Source organism: Gymnoscopelus braueri (assembly GCF_963280865.1).
Source record: "Gymnoscopelus braueri genome assembly, chromosome: 16".
NCBI classification, from domain to species: domain Eukaryota; kingdom Metazoa; phylum Chordata; class Actinopteri; order Myctophiformes; family Myctophidae; genus Gymnoscopelus; species Gymnoscopelus braueri.
In genome coordinates this window covers 33,764,698-33,785,310 of record NC_137616.1, presented here as the reverse complement: position 1 = coordinate 33,785,310, position 20,613 = coordinate 33,764,698, and the positions used below count along the sequence as shown (strand labels likewise).

The 20,613-nt window shown below is 42.2% G+C and overlaps 1 protein-coding gene across 1 annotated transcript in view; it reads left to right on the top strand.

Annotated features, from left to right (window-relative positions):
* Window positions 1–17,849, top strand: part of tshr (thyroid stimulating hormone receptor) — a gene marked incomplete at both ends in the record, with an annotated part of 28,320 nt that extends 10,471 nt beyond the window's left edge. The window contains 10 exons of the mRNA XM_080452788.1: window positions 538–612; window positions 5,587–5,661; window positions 6,454–6,528; window positions 7,730–7,807; window positions 9,529–9,597; window positions 11,085–11,162; window positions 13,467–13,655; window positions 14,931–15,261; window positions 15,781–16,338; window positions 17,310–17,849. Of these exons, the coding sequence (XP_080308914.1) occupies window positions 538–612; window positions 5,587–5,661; window positions 6,454–6,528; window positions 7,730–7,807; window positions 9,529–9,597; window positions 11,085–11,162; window positions 13,467–13,655; window positions 14,931–15,261; window positions 15,781–16,338; window positions 17,310–17,849 (2,068 nt within the window). The remainder of the gene's footprint in view (window positions 1–537; window positions 613–5,586; window positions 5,662–6,453; window positions 6,529–7,729; window positions 7,808–9,528; window positions 9,598–11,084; window positions 11,163–13,466; window positions 13,656–14,930; window positions 15,262–15,780; window positions 16,339–17,309) is intronic.
* Window positions 17,850–20,613: the final 2,764 nt, after the last annotated feature.

Genomic DNA, 20,613 nt, shown 5'->3' with positions numbered 1-20,613 from the left:
CAGTTTGGGAAGGCATCTATTAAGTTATTTGTAGCTATTAATACCTTGTTATAATTATCAAAGTATACAACATTATTCTGTTGCCCTATGGGTCCTACCACAAAGACAGGATTCTTTGGCATTTTTATGGAGATACCACGGTAAGGCCAAGGTTTATTTTATGAGCAATTATGTACATAGTAATTACCAAGTAATAACAAATGAAAGCAAGCAGTGACTGATGACTAGGTAATGTATATGTGGGGGCACATACCTGTAAAATTACCCACGGTTTAGAAGCTTTAGCTAAGGTGGGCTGATAGTTTCAGGGAGCTTTTTTTTTACCACATACTTTCACTGATTTTACGAAAACAGATCTTATGTGTCACTTTCAGGTACACTGACACACTGCCTCATTTGTGCCTGACTATTAAACATCACACAGGCCACGCATGGATATTGAACAAACACATCATTATTTATGTGATTAGAACTTGATGGCCTCTATATGGATGAATGTTGAGTCTTAACGTGACTTATGTTTGATTTTGTTTCTAGATACATATCAGTGGACATGACACTGGAGAGGTTGGAGAGGCACTCGTTCTACAACCTGAAGAAAATCACCCACATGTGAGTTGTTAAAAGTTATAAGGGCATTGCACTGCGCTGAACTTTTCGGAGAGAGGTGCCCCCGTTGCCCAGTGAGAGAGAAAGAAATACAGCTCGACTTTGAACATCACTGACAGCAAAAGGAATGCGTTGATGGAAACATAGTTGAAAGCTAGTACACCACGTCTGACAAGCGCTCCGAAATAACACCCCTCACACCACTCCGTTTGGGAGCGTTTTTTGGCTTCCAAAAGCAGTCCATGAGATTCAGAAATCATCCTTTTGGTTTGGACGGACACCTGGGCTGACTGTGCCAGTTAGATAAGATTAATATAAGATAAGATAAGATAAGATAAGATAAGATAAGATAAGATAAGATAAGATAAGATAAGATAAGATAAGATAAGATAAATGGGATTAAATAGGATTACAGTAAACATCAGAGGCTGGATTTGGTCCATTAGCCATCAGTGTCGGTCTAAACAGACAGTCATAATACCCATGTTAGAGAGGAGAGGCTAAACCACAACCAATATGTGGTTCTGCTCTCCGTGCTCAAGTTCTTGTTCAAGTATATCTCAGGGGGGAAAAGGTCCCGCATGCTGCAGTGTGCAATATGCTCAATTATGGGATTGAGATTTACTATCGAGTTGCTGGGTGGACCACACATTATTCTTGCTTGTCTGCGGCTCCTTGTGCTTCACATATTTCACTGCAAGCTGTCGTGACCAGTCACGGCGTCCTCTAACAGTGTAATTGTGTGCGTGTGTGTGTGTGTGACTCGACTTAGCACGGGATTTGATAATTAGCCTTTGTTATCCCTTTTTGCTCATTAGCACCCTCGATCCAGTTATGAAAACATAGACAGAGATAACAAGACTTGAACCCACTAGTGGAGAGAGAGGGCTGGGTCTCTGTTTTTGTTTTTCACTGGATCTCTGCAGTGCCAATTTCCCACTGATTGGTATGATGGTGGAGGGCCATTCCACAGATAATGGCATCTCTCTCAGGTTTCTTCTGGGGTCAGACACAAATTAATGCTCTGCTTCCTGTCAGGCTGCTTGCGGCTGACACCAGATGTGGATCTGCAGCACCGCTGCAGGGCTGAGGCTGTGTGTAGCCGGAGGGGGAGACAAGACGCGAGACATGCGAAACTCTTGTAACTTCCAGGCTGAGCGCCGGTTTTCACAGCATCGCTCCTCACAGGCGAGCCATCTAGATCAGTGGTTCTCAAACTTTTTCGTGCCAAGGACTCCAAAATTGATATGTATTTGGCCGCGGACCCCCACCTGAAAATATGTTGTGCCAGGGACCCCCAGAAGCAAAGATTTGAGTTCAAAATGTTTTCGAGATTTTTCAAAAATAGCAGATCTACAAGCTCATATGATATGCTATGAGCTTGTATATCTGCTATTTTTGAATAGCCAAAGTATAACATATGGATAAAGTGGTCAAAATAATTGAGATGCTTTATTAACTAATCTTGCTAGGGACCCCCTGGTACCCCCTCAAGGACCCCTGGGGGTCCCCGGACCACATTTTGAGAACCAATGATCTAGAAGAGGTCTGTTTGCCTGTCTGTGTTTCACAAACCACTGGATCAGCGCCAAATGTCTTATTTTTTCAGTTTTATTGGGCACTTTGATTAAATGTCTTTGTTTTTCCCTAAAAGAAACAATACACTGGCACTACACTGGCACCCCAAAATGTCCCTACGCAGTCTGGTTCTTTTCAACGCAATTCAACTGAAGCAGTTCCCAAATTGAAGTCAGACAATCTCATTGGCTAAGTGCCCTCTCTGATCCTTAACCACACCAAACCCATACCTAAACTTAATGACCTAATGACTAAGCACAACCATTTTAACTTTATACATAAACAAATCATCTGTAATCTATTGCCTAAACACAGTGGTGGAAAAAGTGCTCAAATGTTTTACTTAAGTAAAAGTATCAATACTGCAATGTAGAAATACTCTGTTACAAATAAAAGTCCGGAATTCTAAATTTACTTGAGTAAAAAAAGTATTGGCATCAAAATATACTTAAAGTACCAAAAGTAAAAGTACTAAAATGTCTGAAAATAGCAGATCTACAAGGTCACAACGCGTCGCGATGCGACACGTTGTGAGCTTGTAGATATAAAATAGATATAAAATGTGAGGTAAAAGTTTTATAATATATATATATAATATAATCTGAAAAGTAACCAGTAACTAAAGTTTTCAAATAAGTGTAGTGGAGTAAAAGTACAATATTCGCCTCTGAGATGTAGTGGAGTAGAAGTAAAAGTATTGAAAATTGGAAATACGCAAGTAAAGTACAAATACCTCAAAATTGTACTTAAGTACAGTACTTACTGTAAGTAAATGTACTTAGTTACTTTACACCACTGCCTAAACACAATCATTTTAACGTTATACCTGAAGTTAGGGTAGCTCCACTCAGTTCTGGCTGTTCCTGCAATGTATCATTGATATGATGCTGCCAGTTCAGGGACCATCTTATTTAGCTTTATTTAGCGTTTAAGTGACAATGCCTTGAAAAAAGGTCATTTCACTGGTCTTCATATCTTATCCACATTCTTTAAAAAGTTGAGTTGCTTTAAAAAACGGTGAAATAACTGTTTTGGACAATCTTTTTATGTTTTAGTAGGCATAAGTTACAACTTAAATTGACACCTAGCACTGGGTGTAAAGCACAGGGTGTAAAGTCCTCCGTAAAATACTCATTGTCATGGTGCGTCGTTTGGATAGCTTGAAGGCTAAGGAGGAGTGAATTATACCAGCTGTTTTGCATCGGCAACACGTTCTCCGTGACACATTACAGCCTTTAGAAATGTATGATGATGACATAGTATTATTATACGCTTGCTTTCATTTTCCACAAGTGGAGATACTGAGGATTACTAACCTATCCGAGACAACTGCGTACAATACTCTTTTATTCTCTCCCCAAGAGCTAATACGTCCCTGTGTGATTGAGCACGACAGGTTGTAAATTGACATCATATAAAAGAAAAACAACAAACACAGTGGCTGTGTTGTCAGCCAGTATTTTATTCTCTGAGAGTGGTAAATTACATTTTATCACCCCAGATTTAACCATACAGTCCCCACCCGAATTGTGTTATCATTTGATTGTTAATAAAATATGAAAGCCCTAATTTGCGGTAACTACGCTAGACAACAACCTTGTCCCAGATTGATCAGCCTAACACATACTGACTGGCCATGTAAAGTGAAAATGTCATTGTTGTCTGCAACGTTTTGGTTAGTGTGGACCAGGGTGAATCTTACAGCTCATCAACCAAACAAGGGCACAGTTTTAATATCAAAGTAACTTGTTTATTCTTTCACCTAAATTCTATACATTTTGGATAAGACAATATGAAAAACAAAAGACATACAAATAGACATCACACATGTTGCCAGATGTCATCTTATATATAGAAGGAAAAAACAAATGCTGTTCTATGTTGTTAATAGGAGATTGAAAAAACTATAGTTTCAACGTATTGTTTAGTATGGTCTTCTTTGCACCCAAACTTTGGTCTTTGCGCCCAAACTTAAGAGAGAACTTGCACACAGCTGGTGCAACAGGCTGGACTTCTACAACGCCTACCACCGCGAAATGTACCCCCTTTAGGCCTACCACCTCCTACCAGGAAACGCAATTGGGACGAGCCCCCAGAATATTTAACAACCCGAATTCAAAGCTGCAGGTGTCCGTCCCACATGGGAAGCCAAACATCGACCGCTAATCCAAAAGGGAATTCTTCTTCGGCCAAGGGGGACATTAAGGCTTCCAAGCACAGCCTAGTTTGTATGGCTTTTGGAGATATGAGGTTTCTTTTTCCACCAGCAGGGTGGCTCGACACACAAACACTCAGGAACTTCCTCCACTGGCCCCGACATGCCCGTCTCCTAAGTTTGTTGGGTGCGGTTCTTCGCCAGGTGTGTGAAGAGGTGCCAACGAACGGCCCACGTTCCAGAGCACCACATGGGTTGTTAAAGCAGAAGAGCGGTGCAGGGTTGCTGGGCCTCGGTCCTCTCTCACAGGCTGGGCCCGGTGCAGGACGGGAGTAAACACACTAATGAAACAGTAATTGGACCATGCTTCCGGCCTTGGCAACGTGCTTGCAGGAGTTTTCCCCCATGTCTATTCGTCTCAGACACGCACCTGCTGCTGACACCCTTTTTGGTGTCAGCAGTTTTGATGTCCAAGCATTGTGTGCGTGCGCGTGCACATCGCCATGTGCTAATGTTTGTGCATGTGTTTTATGCTGGCCATGTTGGAGCACAAGGGGCATTCCTCTAGCAAACACAAAGGGGAGCTGAGACAGAGCGTATTCAGCATCTGCTTTGGTGTGAGTGTGGATCAAATTAGCATTTTTCAAGTGTATGAACTGTATACTGTACTATTTATGCTGCCTGTGACTCAGCGATGTTATTAAAGTAATACTTCCTAGACCCTCCAGAAAAATGTGATTATGCGAACGCATAATTTACAGCATAATCAGCAAAATGGCGCATAATTATGCAGGGTAATTCTTTTTCAAAAAGGCCGCATCACATCGCATCGCATAATATGCGCATCGCATAGCATAATATGCGCATCGCATAGCATAATATGCGCATCGCATCCCATAGCATCGCATAATATGCGCATCGCAGCGCATCGCATAATATGCACATCGCATCGCATAATATGTGAAATATGCGGCGCATATTTTTGCATATTTTGCAACTTTTTGCATATTTCGCAACTTTCCAGAAATGTTGCAACTTCACACAATTTCACCGCATAAAATCACATAAAAACCCTGCATATTTCATCGCAAAATCAAGGATTATAGCCTGCATAATCAAGTTGTTACCATGAGTAACTGTTACTGTTGTTTTCATCTAGACTGCATGGCATAATATAAGCTTTCCAGTCATGAATTAAGCTTGACATGCGTTTATGTCTTTCTTTATCAATTTTGTTTTCTCAGAGAGATACGGAACGCAAAGAGTTTGACCCATATTGATCCAGAAGCCTTTAGGAGCCTCCCAAACCTCAAATACTTGTAAGTAACTGTTACAAAACACACAGTTGAAGAGAAAACTATTTTATTTGAAGTATTTTATACTCTTTCTTTAGACCACACCCTGGCACATCATGGCGTTGAAACCCTTCACGCTGATGATACTTAAACCTAAGGACAGAGAAATGAGACTTTGCCCTTCAAAATGTTTAGCCCAGACAGATAATTGAACCATTATAATCTATTCATCCTAACAGCTCAAGGTGCGTTTGCCAGTGCTGGCAAGACTGAGTCAAGTTTCAATTTCATGTTGTGGTACGCTCTGATTTCCTTAAGAGTTACATTACATTAAACCACTTTTTCCAGAGTCGTATCTTGTTCAAAACATCAACTGTGCATTAATGTAGGATTTGCTACCTAGTGGAAAATTATGCTTTGCTGTTATCTCCATCCAGTTTATTTATCATTTTAGGAAATGGATAATGTCTACGTTGTGCAGCCTGAAGTCACCTTCCATTCTAATCTCTTGGAATAAGCACCAGCCAAGTATAGAACTAAAACTGAGAGTGAAGTATAATCTTTGCAAACAGGAGTTGTGCTGAACTTTAGAAGTCGAATATGATTTATTTTTCCAATGAAGTGTGAGTGCAGATGTCAAAGCTATATTGCGCTGCCTCTGTGAGCTCCACCGTGCTTGTGACACATAGTTTAGCAGAACGTTCGAACTGCTCCGTTTAGAAAAAAAACCTAGAGCAAAAGATATCATTAGTTGGGATGAAACCCAAGAAGCACACAGAACTCTTTGTCCATGATGCTTATCTCTGTTCCATTCAGGGGGATTTTCAATACTGGCCTGAACGTCTTCCCCGACCTCAGCAACATCCAGTCAAATGACATGAACTTCATATTGTAAGTTGCAGTTACTGCATTTGGTTTTCTGTACCATTTTCACCATTCTCTCTCTCTCTCTCTCTCTCTCTCTCTCACACACGCACAGACACACAATGTGTGAGAGAGTGTCCATTTCTGTGCTATGTATGTATATCTGAAAGGAGAATAGTCATAGAAACATTTTCAATAAAGAATATCAGTGCACATCCACAGTGGAAGCTGCCGATGATTTATTGCATTGCAGCATAAAAAAAGAAAAAGAAAAACGGGTTTGGCATTAGAGCTTTATTGGGTTCATCACTCATAGGTGTACTAATTGGATAAAGTTTTCACTTGATGTGAGCTTGTAGGTTGGCTATTCTTGCCTAATGTTCGCCCCCAGAATAGAGACATTAGGGTACATGTGGTTAATGTTCCTCTCCTGCCACGGTACTTGAGAGAGCATTCATCAATGCTGCATTCCTCTCCTTGCCACCAGTGGTGGGACAAGTACTCAGATTTTGGACTTAGTAAAAGTATCAATACTACAATGTACCAGTGGTGGAAAAAGTACTCACATTTCTTACGTAAGTAAAAATATCAATACTGCATTGTAGCAATACTCTGTTACAAGTAAAAGTCTGCAATTCAAAATTTACTTGAGTAAAAGTACAAAAGTATTGGTATCAAAATGTACTTAAAGTACCAAAAGTAAAAGTACTAAAAAAAAATTAAATAGCAGATCTACAAGCTCACAACGCGTCCCATTGCTATTTTTGATAAGTAATTTGATTAATTATTAATAATCAAAATCTGCAACTGTAACTATAGCTGTCGAATAATTGTAGGAGTAAAGCAAGTAATGGGAGTAAAAGGATAACGTCTGGATGTCCAAAACTGTTACTTTTCAGCATTGGAAATGCTGGCAACACGTTTCGAATTTTTAGAACTGCTATTTTTGATACTTTTGGGTGAGGCTATAGTACTACTACTTGCTACACGCAAGTAGGGCGTTAATTTACGAAAAAAAACACAAATTATGGAGAGGTTTCTGCCCGACAGCGACGATGAGTAGAGTAAAGTAAAGTAAAAAAGTACCTCAAAATGGTACTTAAGTACAGTACTCACTACTCAGTTACTTTCCAGCAATGCTCTCCAGCCCAGACCAAACGTCTGTGTTTGCGACACCACTTCATTTCCTCCCTCTATCTGCTGCTGTCTGTCATCTGTTGCCTTTCAGGGAAATTACTGATCACCCCTACATCACCCACATCCCAGCCAACTCATTCCGCGGTATCACCAATGACGTGCTGACGGCGTAAGATATGCACACACACACACACACACACACACACACACACACACACACACACACACACACACACACACACACACACACACACACACACACACACACACACACACACACACACACACACACACACAGGGATAAAAACAATAAGGTAGTGTGCGCCTATATGAATGTATGTACAAGCTAACACACATGACGGCACGTCCAAAAGCAAAGGTATACGCACCCGCATGCAAACTAATTTCTCACACACACACACACGCAGCCACACACACACACACACACACACACACACACACACACACACACACACACACCCCCACACACACACACACACACACACACACACACACACACACACACACACACACACACACACACACACACACACACACACACACACACACACACACACACACACACACACACACACACACACACAGCTAACAGTCTCATTGGCCCCATTCCCTCCAGTTGTAAATATTTGCCAGAGTAATGGGTCAGCTTGGCCAAAGAGTCTAACAGGACATAGCAAGCAGTCACATTCAAGTGGTTTCACGGTTGGAAGGAATAATTTAATAAACGGAGAAATACGTTAAGAGAAACTCTCGCGTTTATGACCACAAAACTTGCACGGACAGTTAAATCCTCACCAGGCAATAAGTGGCCCCCACTGAGAAGTGATTTATTTTTAGTACAGATTAAAGGTTATAAAACAAGATGGGGTCTAATAGTGGCATGACTTCATGTGGATCTTGGACTTCATGTGGCCAGTCTATGATGTCAGTATAGTCTATGACAGTGATTCTCAAAATGTAATGTAATTAATTAATTAATTAATTTCAAGGACCCCTTAGTTTTTAATGCATTAGTCCAAGGACCCTCATTTGATATAATTTTCTATCTCCGGGGCCCCAATCTATACATTATAAAACCTTAACTCTGAGAGTGTACACATGGAACCAAATGGGTCCATTTGATTCGACTCCTCAGGGACCCCTGGGGGACCCCACTTTGAGAACCACTGGTCTATGACAGTGGTTAAGTTTTGTGTCAAGGACCCCCAAATTGATATGTATTTTCCGTGGACCCCAAATGTTCAAGATATTTTTGAAAATAGCCGATCTACCAGATCAAAGTGTTAAACCTATTTTGATGCTATATTAATACATTTAGCTGGGAAACCCTGGAATCACCTCAAGGACCCCTGGAGGTCCCCGGACCCCGGACACTTTGAGAAACACTGGTCAATGACATATATGATTCCATATGATTCCATATAGGCATGGTTTCAGCTTGATTCGACCGCTGTTCATTCCTCGTTTAGACGGCTTGTCTCTGTAAGAGGTTCCAGCAATCTGGTTATGGTAACTAAACAGTCATGGTAAGACACACACATATACTACGTAATCTGTGCCCACATTTGGACAATCCGAGCCCATAGACTTCCTTTATATAATATTAAAGTTAAATATTGTATGTTAGCCAAGTGGCAGTGCAAGAAATTGGCATTGATCGGTTCAGCGGTTTGTGATATTAGCCCAGGACAGACAGACAGACAGACAGAAACACAGACAGACCCTCTTATTATCCTCTTTCAGAGCGACGGCGTAAAACAATAGCAACTGATGAGAAAACAGCTTTCATTTCTATAGATGGTTATCAGATATATTTTTTTTATTTTGTTTTTATGATTGTCATGTCAATTTGTACCTGTTTGTTCCCAGGATGCTGTATGGGAATGGCTTCACAGAGATCCAACATCATGCTTTTAATGGGACCAAGCTGGACCAAGTGTATGTTTCATGTATTGTTTTGTTACTGTGCCTCCACAATGTTTAACAATATGCAGTACCTTGTAAACAGAACCTACATCATTAATAGAATTGAAAACTATTGAATGATGATTGAATAATGTACTGTACTACTAACATTTTGACAGAAAAAAACCCTACATGTTGATTAATCCAGACAAGGTGATAGAGCGATTTCTATATGAATTTCGAACTGTTTTGATGACTGTCCACGAAGCCAATTCTGGGGATTTTCATAACTGGGGAACAGTTATGAAGGATATCTTTCACTGGCATACAGAAAATCAGTCCATCGAGCATCGTGTTCTGTCATTTACCCCAACAATTAAGTTGTTTGGTATCTTGCCTGGATTAAACCGTTTCTGACATCTGGCATGCGTATCCCTTTCCGCAAAACCACGCTACAAAACCAGTGGGATCACGGCTGGGTCACCGCTGGCCATCTCAAATGTACTTATAGTATGCTTAACCCAGGGTCTTCCATGAGGCTATAGAGCTCTCACGGGAAAAACAAGTTTCCAGAAGTGGTTATCAGGAAGTCCTACAACACCCTCCCCCCCTCTAATCTTCATCCACTAAAGCTGGAGCCTAGAACTCAGTCATACTTGGAGGGAGTCGATTGCATCTCAGTACAGACTAATATTAGTTAAATACAAGTTAGCCTAAACACCAAGAGAAAGACATAATCATTTCTGTTACAATCAAGTCTCGTTACCTCTGGTCCAAATCTTAGCAGATCTACAAGCTCACGATGCGTTGCGTTGCGGCACGTTGTGAGCTTGTAGATCTGCTAATTTGAACGAACCCCCCGTGGAATAGGGATGCTGGGATTCAAGTGGTTAAACACAAAGAGAAAGCATAATCGTTGCTTCTTCATCCATTTCTGTCACAAACAAGTCTTGTCACATCTGCGTCTCCCAAGTCCTGAATAGTCAGGATATGAGATATTAATGCTATTAAACCACCACCACCCCCCGACTGCTTCTTTTTTGCAACACCTCCACATGGCCCGGGTCCTTATGGGGGCCTAATTAGGCCATTGCTCAGTCACTTTAGTGTGTCTTACCACACGGGTGTTTGCGTTGGCGCCGGGGCACGCTCTGAGGGGAGAACTGATCCCCAGCGCGCCCTGACCAAGACAAACACTCCCGCTCACAGGTCTATTATCCTTATTGGATTTAAGGGATTCTGGGGGATATGTAGGGAAGGTGCAGCGTGTTTTAGAGGCACCCCGCCCCCCCCCCCCCCTCCTCCTACAGTTATCTACCTTGAGTCAACAACGTGATTTTTGCCGTAGTGCTTCACCCCCCGTGAAAACGAGAGAAAATAAACACAGGAAGGCGTAGCGATGAGGCACGTGTAAATATTATTAGGCCGTGCCTCGCGTTCACTCGGCCCTGATTGAAATGTTAAGTGTGACTTATCCCGTTAATAAACTACCGGTTTGTGTGTGTTCCCTCCCTGCCCAGGTACCTTCACAGAAACAAATATCTGACCAAAATGGATGACAAGGCGTTTGCCGGTACCATCAGCGGGCCCATACTTCTGTAAGTACCCGAGGAGGTAAAGATGTGTCTTGGGTGATTAGGCGTCGGTAATTACGGTTCAATTATACAAAACAAATTGTGACAAGATTTGACACAGCTGCATATGTGAATGGCTATAGTTCTATACAGTAGTTTACGAAATGAGATAATTACACGGAAATAAACTATTAATAATAGAGTCAAACAATAGTATAGTGTCCAGCCTACATTATAATCTTAATTAAAGACATTGGTTTAAAGGCCTGTTTAAAGGGCACACTTAAGGACCATTCTGGACATTTTCTATGTTATCACTATTATAATGATATTAAAGCACATGGGGGGAAAAATGCAATTAATTTCTCTTTTCTAATTTATAGCTATTTCATAATTCATTATTCAACCATTTTCTCACCCAGAGACTGGGTGAGAAGAATGTCTGGAGAAATGTGATAGCACATCATCAAAGAGACACAAATCGTTCCTCCACAGCTGTGTCGTTTAGCCGCGGGAAATCAGAACAGCATTGTGTGCGAATGAGACCGGGAAGACGATACATTTACTCAAGTACTGTACCTTACTCCAGTATTTCCATCTTTTTGAATACTTTAAACTACTACTCCACTATATCTCAGAGGCAAATAATGTACTGTTTACTCCGCTACAATTATTTGGAAATATAGTTACTAGTTACTTTGCGGGGGTATCTTATTTATACAAAACCTACAGTACATTAACCAGTTAAGTCCTATTTTATACGTAAAAAAAGCCTGATACATTTAGAATTGTTGTAATTTTGTATTGTGGCATTTGCTACTTTTACTTAAGTAAAGCTCTTCCTCCACGACTGGTTTTCTCTTCAATACTTTAGTCTTCTCTTCTCAGGAGTTTGTAACACTGAATATCCCCGTTTATGAGGTGTTTGGTTGCCAGAGTCTTGAACCCGCAGTTATCTGCTCTTGCGGTTCAAGCTGTGAGTATCTGGTTAGGTAAACGTGGTCCTTGTGCGGCCGGCTCTCCGTTTCCACTGGGGAACATGTTCTGGGGTGAGGTCACCTCCATGAGGTCATGGGCCAAACATCTGGGAATGACAAAATCAGGACCGGCAGTCATAGCTGTCTAGTGTGTGTGTGTGTGTGTGTGTGTGTGTGTGTGTGTGTGTGTGTGTGTGTGTGTGTGTGTGTGTGTGTGTGTGTGTGTGTATTTTTGGTCCGCAGCCTGACACAATGTTCCCCCATGAGGGGAGAGGAGCGCAAAGGACAAGACTGTTTGGGAGAGCAAATGCGAACAAAACAATAAATAAAACAACTGACTCGGCACTTAAATAGTGTGATTAAGAAATGTTTTGGCTTTCCCCTTTTTCACAATTTTAATTACATTATTTAGCTAACATGATGACTTTTAGAGGAATTACGAATCTGGAGGAAGTTGAAGAGCATGTGTCCTCTATCTGACCTCTGGAAGGTGATGTGTGTGCGCGCGTGTGTGTGTGTGTGTGTGCGTGCGTGCGTGCGTGCATGCGTGCGTGCGTGGCACACCATACAAGTATAACACAATCAGACGTGTTGTTGGGGAGACGCTGGCCCCCGCCGCATGTGTCTGTCCCAGTGAGGTTGAGCTCGCTTTGGCACGGCGCTCGAGCACAAGAAAAGAAATACCGCGTGTAATTGCTTAAAGATGACAAACGGATCGGAGGGTCTTTACTCTGTACAGAAACAGATGGAAGGGGGCCACGTGGTTTTTGGGTCCGTCCACGAGGCTTCCTGGACAGCGCGTGTCTGAACCTGCTGTATGAGACGCTGCCACACTTTCGTTAAGTTTAGTGGTTCAAATGCAGCGGGAGCCAATCGCACGCGTTTCTCTTCAACTTTTAGTCAGGTGGAAGTTATGTCTGTGTGGATGCTGATCATCTGCAATGTGAAAGACACTGAATAAATACATAAATCATGTCAACTAATAGCTTAACAACTTTCAACCTGGCATCCTTATTCTGGGCATGTCAGTATCTGTGAAACTTATACAGGATACAGCATAAACAGGTCAGTTTCCCATGTGAAATCCCTAAATGCCTCTCCCTTTAACTCTTTGTTTTGTTTTGTCGTTCGCTATATCCCTTCTCCACTGTTGCTCTACCGTCTCTCTAAATCATTGTTATTCTCTCTCTCTCTCTCTCTCTCTCTCTCTCTCTCTCTCTCTCTCTCTCTCTCTCTCTCTCTCTCTCTCTCTCTCTCTCTCTCTCTCTCTCTCTCTCTCTCTCTCTCTCTCTCTCTCTCTCTCTCTCTCTCTCTCTCTCTCTCTCTCTCTCTCTCTCTCTCTCTCTCTCAGGGATGTGTCCCTGACAGGAATCAGCTCCCTGCCGACCGCAGGCATGGAGTCTCTACGGGAGCTGATGGCACGCAACGCCTGGGCCCTCAAGAAGCTTCCCCCCATCAAGACCTTCAAACACCTCACCATGGCGGACCTCACCTACCCCAGCCACTGCTGTGCGTTCAAAAACCTCAAGAAAAAGCGCGGGTGAGCAGCAGTACTTCTGACCAGAGCGTTTTGTTGACCCATTAAGACCTGAGGCCGATTCTACAAATGTCTTCTAAATCCCAACAGTTTTCTAAAAAAGCGTATGTTTCTATATCAGTGGTTCTCAAACTTTTTCATAATTGTCCCCCAAAATTATATGTATTTGGCCGCGGACCCCCATCTCAAAATATTTTGTTCCAGGGACCCCCAGAAGCTAAGTTAAAATTGTTCGCTTTGAAAGAATACATACATTCAAAGATTTGCACACATTTTCACAATTTCTCAAAAATAGCAGATCTACGAGCTCATAGCGCGGCACTCGGTGCAAAAAAGTGTAAAATAATGCTTTTTAGCTCAAATCTAAAATGACACAGATGCTTCTCCCGGCCTTAATGGGCAGCTAGGGCCCATGAAACCCACTCCTAAAAAACAAAGCTGGTACATTTTTGTCTAATTTCATTTACATTCTGCACCAGTGCTGCGGAGTACTAGGGTAAGTACTAGAAAGGTTTATCTGTTGTCTTGAGGCGGCAGAGGAAACGCGGCATGGCGGGCAGACTACAAAGCAGTTCATTTGCAATTTGTAAACATGGTGCATAAATAGTAAATATCATTCAGTGAAATGCGCTTGCAGTCTGTGCATTTCATATGATTAATGCATAAAGCGCCGGTGAATAGAGCAGCTGCACTTATATTGGTGTGGACCTTGGCGAGGATTAAATCAACTCGCTGACGCGTTTACCTATAACTCCTTACCAAGCTGCCATAATTACTGTCACTCAATGCTGTTATTGTAGGAAGAGGGCTGTGCCAGACTCATAATGACTCTCTCAAAACAGGAATCATTTTACTTTAGCTGGATATATAAATAATTTGATTGTGCCATGGGTGCTCAGGAGGGCATGTGTTGCAGACAAGTCTACGTTGGATTTTTCTTTCCATTAACCCATTAATACCTGGAACGCATCTGTGTCACTTTTAGATTTCTTTAGGCTATTCAAAAATAGCAGATATACAAGCTCATAGCGCGGCACCGAGTGCCGCGCTACGAGCTTGTAGATCTGCTATTTTTGAAAAATCGTGAATTTTTTTTTTTTACATTTTTTTCCGAAAAACTGTTAGGATTTAGAAAATGTTTAGAAGCGGCCTCAGGTCTTAATGGGTTAACATGTGTAATTTGGTGTGTGTGTGTGTGTGTGTGTGTGTGTGTGTGTGTGTGTGTGTGTGTGTGTGTGTGTGTGTGTGTGTGTGTGTGTGTGTGTTTTAATTTTTCAGCTACTTGGAGTACATAATTTGCAACCTGACTGCTTACTATGAGAACCACCACAAGCGCTCTGTGGGGCCCCTCCGCATGCCTTCCCTCCAGGGGGACGGCGCCTCCGAAACGGCCCCCGACGACCAGGAACCCAGCGACGGAGCCGTCAGAGAGCCGCCGCAACAGCAACAACAGGACTGGAGACGGGGGGACTTCCACTATCACGCCTACTTCGGAGGCCAGCCCGACGACTCGGACGTGGGCTTCGGGGAGACCCTCAAGAACCCCCAGGACACGGGCCAGGACTTCGACAGCCGCTACGACTACGTGGTGTGCGAGGAAGGGGAGGAGGTGACGTTAGAGCCATATGAAATCCGTTTAATTTTTTTCCCAATTCCGTTTTATTTTTTCCCAAATTCAGTTTTTTCCATTTTAATATTTCTGAATTCTGTATTTTGCTTTTTATGCTCATTTTTACCATAAAAAAAGTGTCTGGTAAGTGGAAATGAATAAATGTCCACAATTTAATAAGATATAACAGTCCATACATGTCGCAAAAATGTTACCCAAAAGAATTCGGTCTGAGCATGCGCAAAATGGCGTCGCCCATGTATTATTATCATTTCTATCTTCTTTTTAAGACGATTTCTATGTGGATTTTATTGTTATAAAGTAGGATGTGGCCATGCAAAATGGTGGTGTCCCGTGGATTTGTAAAAATTCGCGGTAAAAAAAAAATATTTTACCCCGAATATTTTTTATATTCCAAATTCTGCAATATTCCGTTTTTTATTCCAATTCCATTTTTATTGGTCATTTCCGTGATTCCGTCCGCGATTCCGTTAACATGGATTTCATATGGCTCTCTAGGTGACGTGCTCGCCGGCGCCCGACGAGTTCAACCCGTGCGAGGACATCATGGGCTTCGGCTTCCTGCGCGTGTCCGCGTGGTTCGTCAGCCTGCTGGCCGTGCTGGGGAACGCGGTCGTCCTGCTGGTGATCCTGACCAGCCGCTACAAGCTCTCCGTCTCGCGCTTCCTCATGTGCCACCTGGCCTTCGCCGACCTCTGCATGGGCGTCTACCTGCTGCTCATCGCCTCCGTGGACCTCCACACCCGGGCCGAGTACTTCAACCACGCCATCGACTGGCAGACGGGCCCCGGCTGCGGCCTGGCGGGGTTCTTCACCGTCTTCGCCAGCGAGCTGTCCGTCTACACGCTGACGGCGATCACGCTGGAGCGCTGGTACGCCATCGCCTTCGCCATGCGCCTGGACCGCAAGCTGCGCCTGTACCCCCACGCCGCCGCCGTCATGCTCGGCGGCTGGGTCCTCTGCCTCGTCCTGGCTCTGCTGCCGCTGGTCGGCGTGAGCAGCTACCAGAGGGTCAGCATCTGCCTCCCCATGGACACGCAGTCCACGGTGGCTCAGGTCAGTGGTGGACAGTGACTAAGTACATTTACTTAAGTAGTGTACTTAACCCTTTAAGACCTGAGGCGATTCTTTAAAAAATATCTAAATCCTAACAGTTTTTTGAAAAAAATATAAAAAATATTTTTTCACGATTTTTTCAAAAATAGCAGATCTACAAGCTCGTAGCGCGGCACTCGGTGCCGCGCTATGAGCTTGTATATCTGCTATTTTTGAATAGCCAAAGGCATCTAAAGTGACACAGAAGCGTTCCAGGTATCAACGGGTTAAGTACAATTTTGAGGTACTTTTACTTTACTGGAGTATTTCCAGTTGTCTATACTTTTACTTTTACTCCACTACATCTCAGAGGCAACTATTGTACTTTTTCTCCGCTACAATTATTTGAAAACTTTAGTTACTAGTTACTTTGCAGATATAAATGATTACATTATAAAACATGCATTTACCACTTTAGCCCTATCTTATACCTAGGCTATTTGAAAATAGCCGATCTACAAGCTCACAACGCGTCGCATCGCGACTCGTTGTGAGCTTGTGGATCTGCTATTTTCAAACATTTTAGTACTTTTACTTTTGGTACTTTTAAGTACATTTACAGTACATGATACCAATACTTTTGTACTTTTGTACTTTTACTCAAGTACATTTTGCTTTTACTTGTAACAGAGTACTTCTACATTGCAGTATCGATACTTTTTACTTAACCCATTGATACCTGGAACGCATCTGTGTCACTTTAGATTTCTTTAGGCTATTCAAAAACAGCAGATATACAAGCTCATAGCGCGGCACCGAGTGCCGCGCTACGAGCTTGTATATCTGCTATTTTTGAAAAATCTCGAAAATATTTTTTTTAGATTTTTTTCAAAAAACTGTTAGGATTTAGAAGACATTTCTAGAATCTTCTCAGGTCTCAATGGGTTAAGCAAAACATTTGAGTACTTTTTTCCCCACACTCCTGGCTCCAGGTCTACATCGTCTCGGTGCTGGTCCTCAACATCCTGGCCTTCCTGGTGATCTGCGCGTGCTACGTCAAGATCTACTGCACCGTGCACAACCCGCACTACCGCTCCGGCTCCAAGGACACCAACATCGCCAAGCGCATGGCGGTGCTCATCTTCACCGACTTCCTGTGCATGGCGCCCATCTCCTTCTACGCCATGTCGGCCGCGCTGGACCGGCCCCTCATCACCGTCTCCAACTCCAAGATCCTGCTGGTGCTCTTCTACCCGCTCAACTCCTGCTCCAACCCCTTCCTCTACGCCATCTTCACCAAGGCCTTCCGGGGAGACGTGTTCATCCTGCTCAGCAAGGTGGGCCTGTGCCAGCGGCAGGCGCAGCTCTTCAGAGGCCAGACGGTCGTCTCGTCCAAGGGCAGCAGCGCCGGGACGACGTGGCAGGGCCGCCGGGACAGGGGGAGGAAAGGAGGTGGTGGTGGAGGTGGAGGTGGAGGTGTTCCAGAGGAGCTGGAGGTGCCCATTCACCAGCAGGACTGCTCTGGACATTAGGGGTGTCAGAATAAATCCATTCGAATACGAATCGCGATTCTACTGTTGGACGATCCAGAAACGATTCTCATTTTCCCCAAAAAAAAGAAAATTTGAAAAAAAGTTTTGGGGGGGATCTTGGATTTACCTTTGTGTGTTTACATTATTATCAGTTGATAAAACCTTTACAATTATAAAAGCTACATAAATGTACTCTGCTCTCATGCCAGCAGACTGGAGTATATCCTGAAATCCTATGTTTTGAATCAAGAATCGTTCTGAATCGAGAATCGTTTTGCAGGGAGAATCGTTTGAATCGGGAAAAAAACGTTTTTGAATCGAGAATAGTTTGTTTTGAAAAAATCTGGAAAAATCGGAATCATGACCCCAAGAATCGGAATCGGAATGGAATGGTGAGATAGCAGAAGATTCACAGCCCTACTGGACATACGTGCCAACAGTGAGGGGACAGCCAGGAGTCTGGACACACATGAGCCCCAAGCGATGGGGACCAGGGCACGTAAAGGGGCACGACTGGTCAAAGTGGGAAAGAAGCATGAAATCAAAACTGGAAACATTTGTAGGTTGATCTGTTAGTATATTTAACAGGGGGAGGAAAAAAGTCGCTGCTGTGAATTTCAGGTCGAGTTCATCTGTTTTCACAATTTCGCCTGTTATGATTTTACGGTTCCAGAGAATATCATGTGTCACTGAAATATGAGATTTTTCATAATCACACTTTTATTCTTTTCTATTCTATTCTGAGTCGTTACAGTTTTTCAATAAAAAGGTCACTTTGAGAGGGGAAATTAAAAACTCAGACATATATATAGATACGTATATAGCCATAACAACTGAATTAAAACTTAAAGAAATATATAAATTATGTTTATTAAATTGAATAGGCTCAGTCTGGCATTGAGAATAGAGTTGAGGACATGACTGCTATAAGTAAAGCATTACATTTCCCAGTGTGAGAGTTTCTGAGACATGTTTTCTTTTTGGAGATTTCTTTACGCAAGGACAGCCTGCATGCCTGGAGGACTTCACAGTGAAAACGTGCAATGTCCAATTTATGAAAATATAAAAACTATAAAATATAAGCATTCCAACACCTCGGTACATAATGTAAATAAATAAACTGTATTTTGGGGATCTATGCATATTAATGCAATACCCTTGGGAATCTTACCTTGTTTAAAAAGCTGTTTATTTCAAGCTGCGAGCTGTATAAAATAATAATAATCATAATAATAATAATAATACAAGTGTTAAGGGGGCATAAAGACACATTGCAAAAATCTCCACATCACTTTTAGTGTAGCTGTGATGTGAAAAGCAGACATGAGTGTTTTTACAAAGGGAGTGGACTCTTTGAACTGTACTTTTATGTGACTTAGTCCTGCACCAAAAATATATTGTATTTCCTAGATTCATTAAACATTTGTCTACTTTGGGTTTCTATAGGCTGACCCTGCCATGTTATTTTGTGTGTGTGTGTGTGTGTGTGTGTGTGTGTGTGTGTGTGTGTGTGTGTGTGTGTGTGTGTGTGTGTGTGTGTGTGTGTGTGTGTGTGTGTGTGTGTGTGTGCGCGCGCGCGCGCGTGCGCGTGTTGTTACAAATTGTTACTAATTATTGTAAAGTGATCCAAAGAAAAAAACATTCTCCAGAAATATACCCCAATCCCGAGACAATTCAATCTAATTACAAAGGCAAACAACCATTATTTTGATCAGCACATTTCTAGAAACTGCAGTTATGATAACAAACACATACTTGTGAAACATTTCTCTCTGCTTTGGAATGTCACCGTTGTTTTGACTAGCATTACAGTATTTTTCCAACCCCTTATGGACGCAAGTGACTTATACATGAGATAATAATTTTGCCTTGTCTTATGTTTAAGCTGATCTACTATGGCTCACAACGTGTTGCATCGCGATGGGTTGTGTTGTGAGCTTGTAGATTGGCAAGCAAGCCAAACCAGGGGACAGCCTGTGTGGCAACATTGAACTTATACAGTAGTTATGAGTTAACCAATTCAATCCGGGAACGCATCTGTGTCATTTTAGATTTCTCTGGCTATTTTTGAAAAATCTTGAAAATGTGTGCAAATCTTTGAATATATATATATATTTTTTAAAGCGAACATTTGTAACTCAAATATTTGCTTCTGGGGGTCCCTGGAACAAAATATTTTACAAATGTTCGCTTTAAAAATATATATCTTCAAAGATTTTGCACATCTTTTGACGATTTTTCAAAAATAGTAGATCTACAAGCTCATAGCGCGGCACTCGGTGCCGCGCTATGAGCTTGTATATCTGCTATTTTTTAATAGCCAAATAAATCTGAAATGACAGAGGGTTGTATGGTTTAAAGAACACCCTCTACCAGTGACAGCTGGTAACATATGGTTAGTATTGCAGTTGTTGGGTGACATCTTTTTTTCTTTCTTTCTTTTTCTTTTTTCAAAGGAAATATTTGGATGATCAGTGGAACGTTCCTGGAAAACTGGGGATCATTTCAGGAAAGATTGGAAGATACAGTAGTTGCTTTTTTTTATTTTATATATCGTCTCTGTTGGGTGGAAACCTCATATGTCCAAAACTGTTACTTTTCAGGATTCAAATTCAAAAGCAGCAAAAGTAGCAGAGCTTCGCGCCTCGTTTTAGAGCTTGCAGATCTGCTATTTTTTTTGTCTGACACTGTGATCATAGGGCGTTAATATATGAAAAAAACACAAAAAGTTAGAATATGGATATAGGAGGTTTTTGCCCGACAG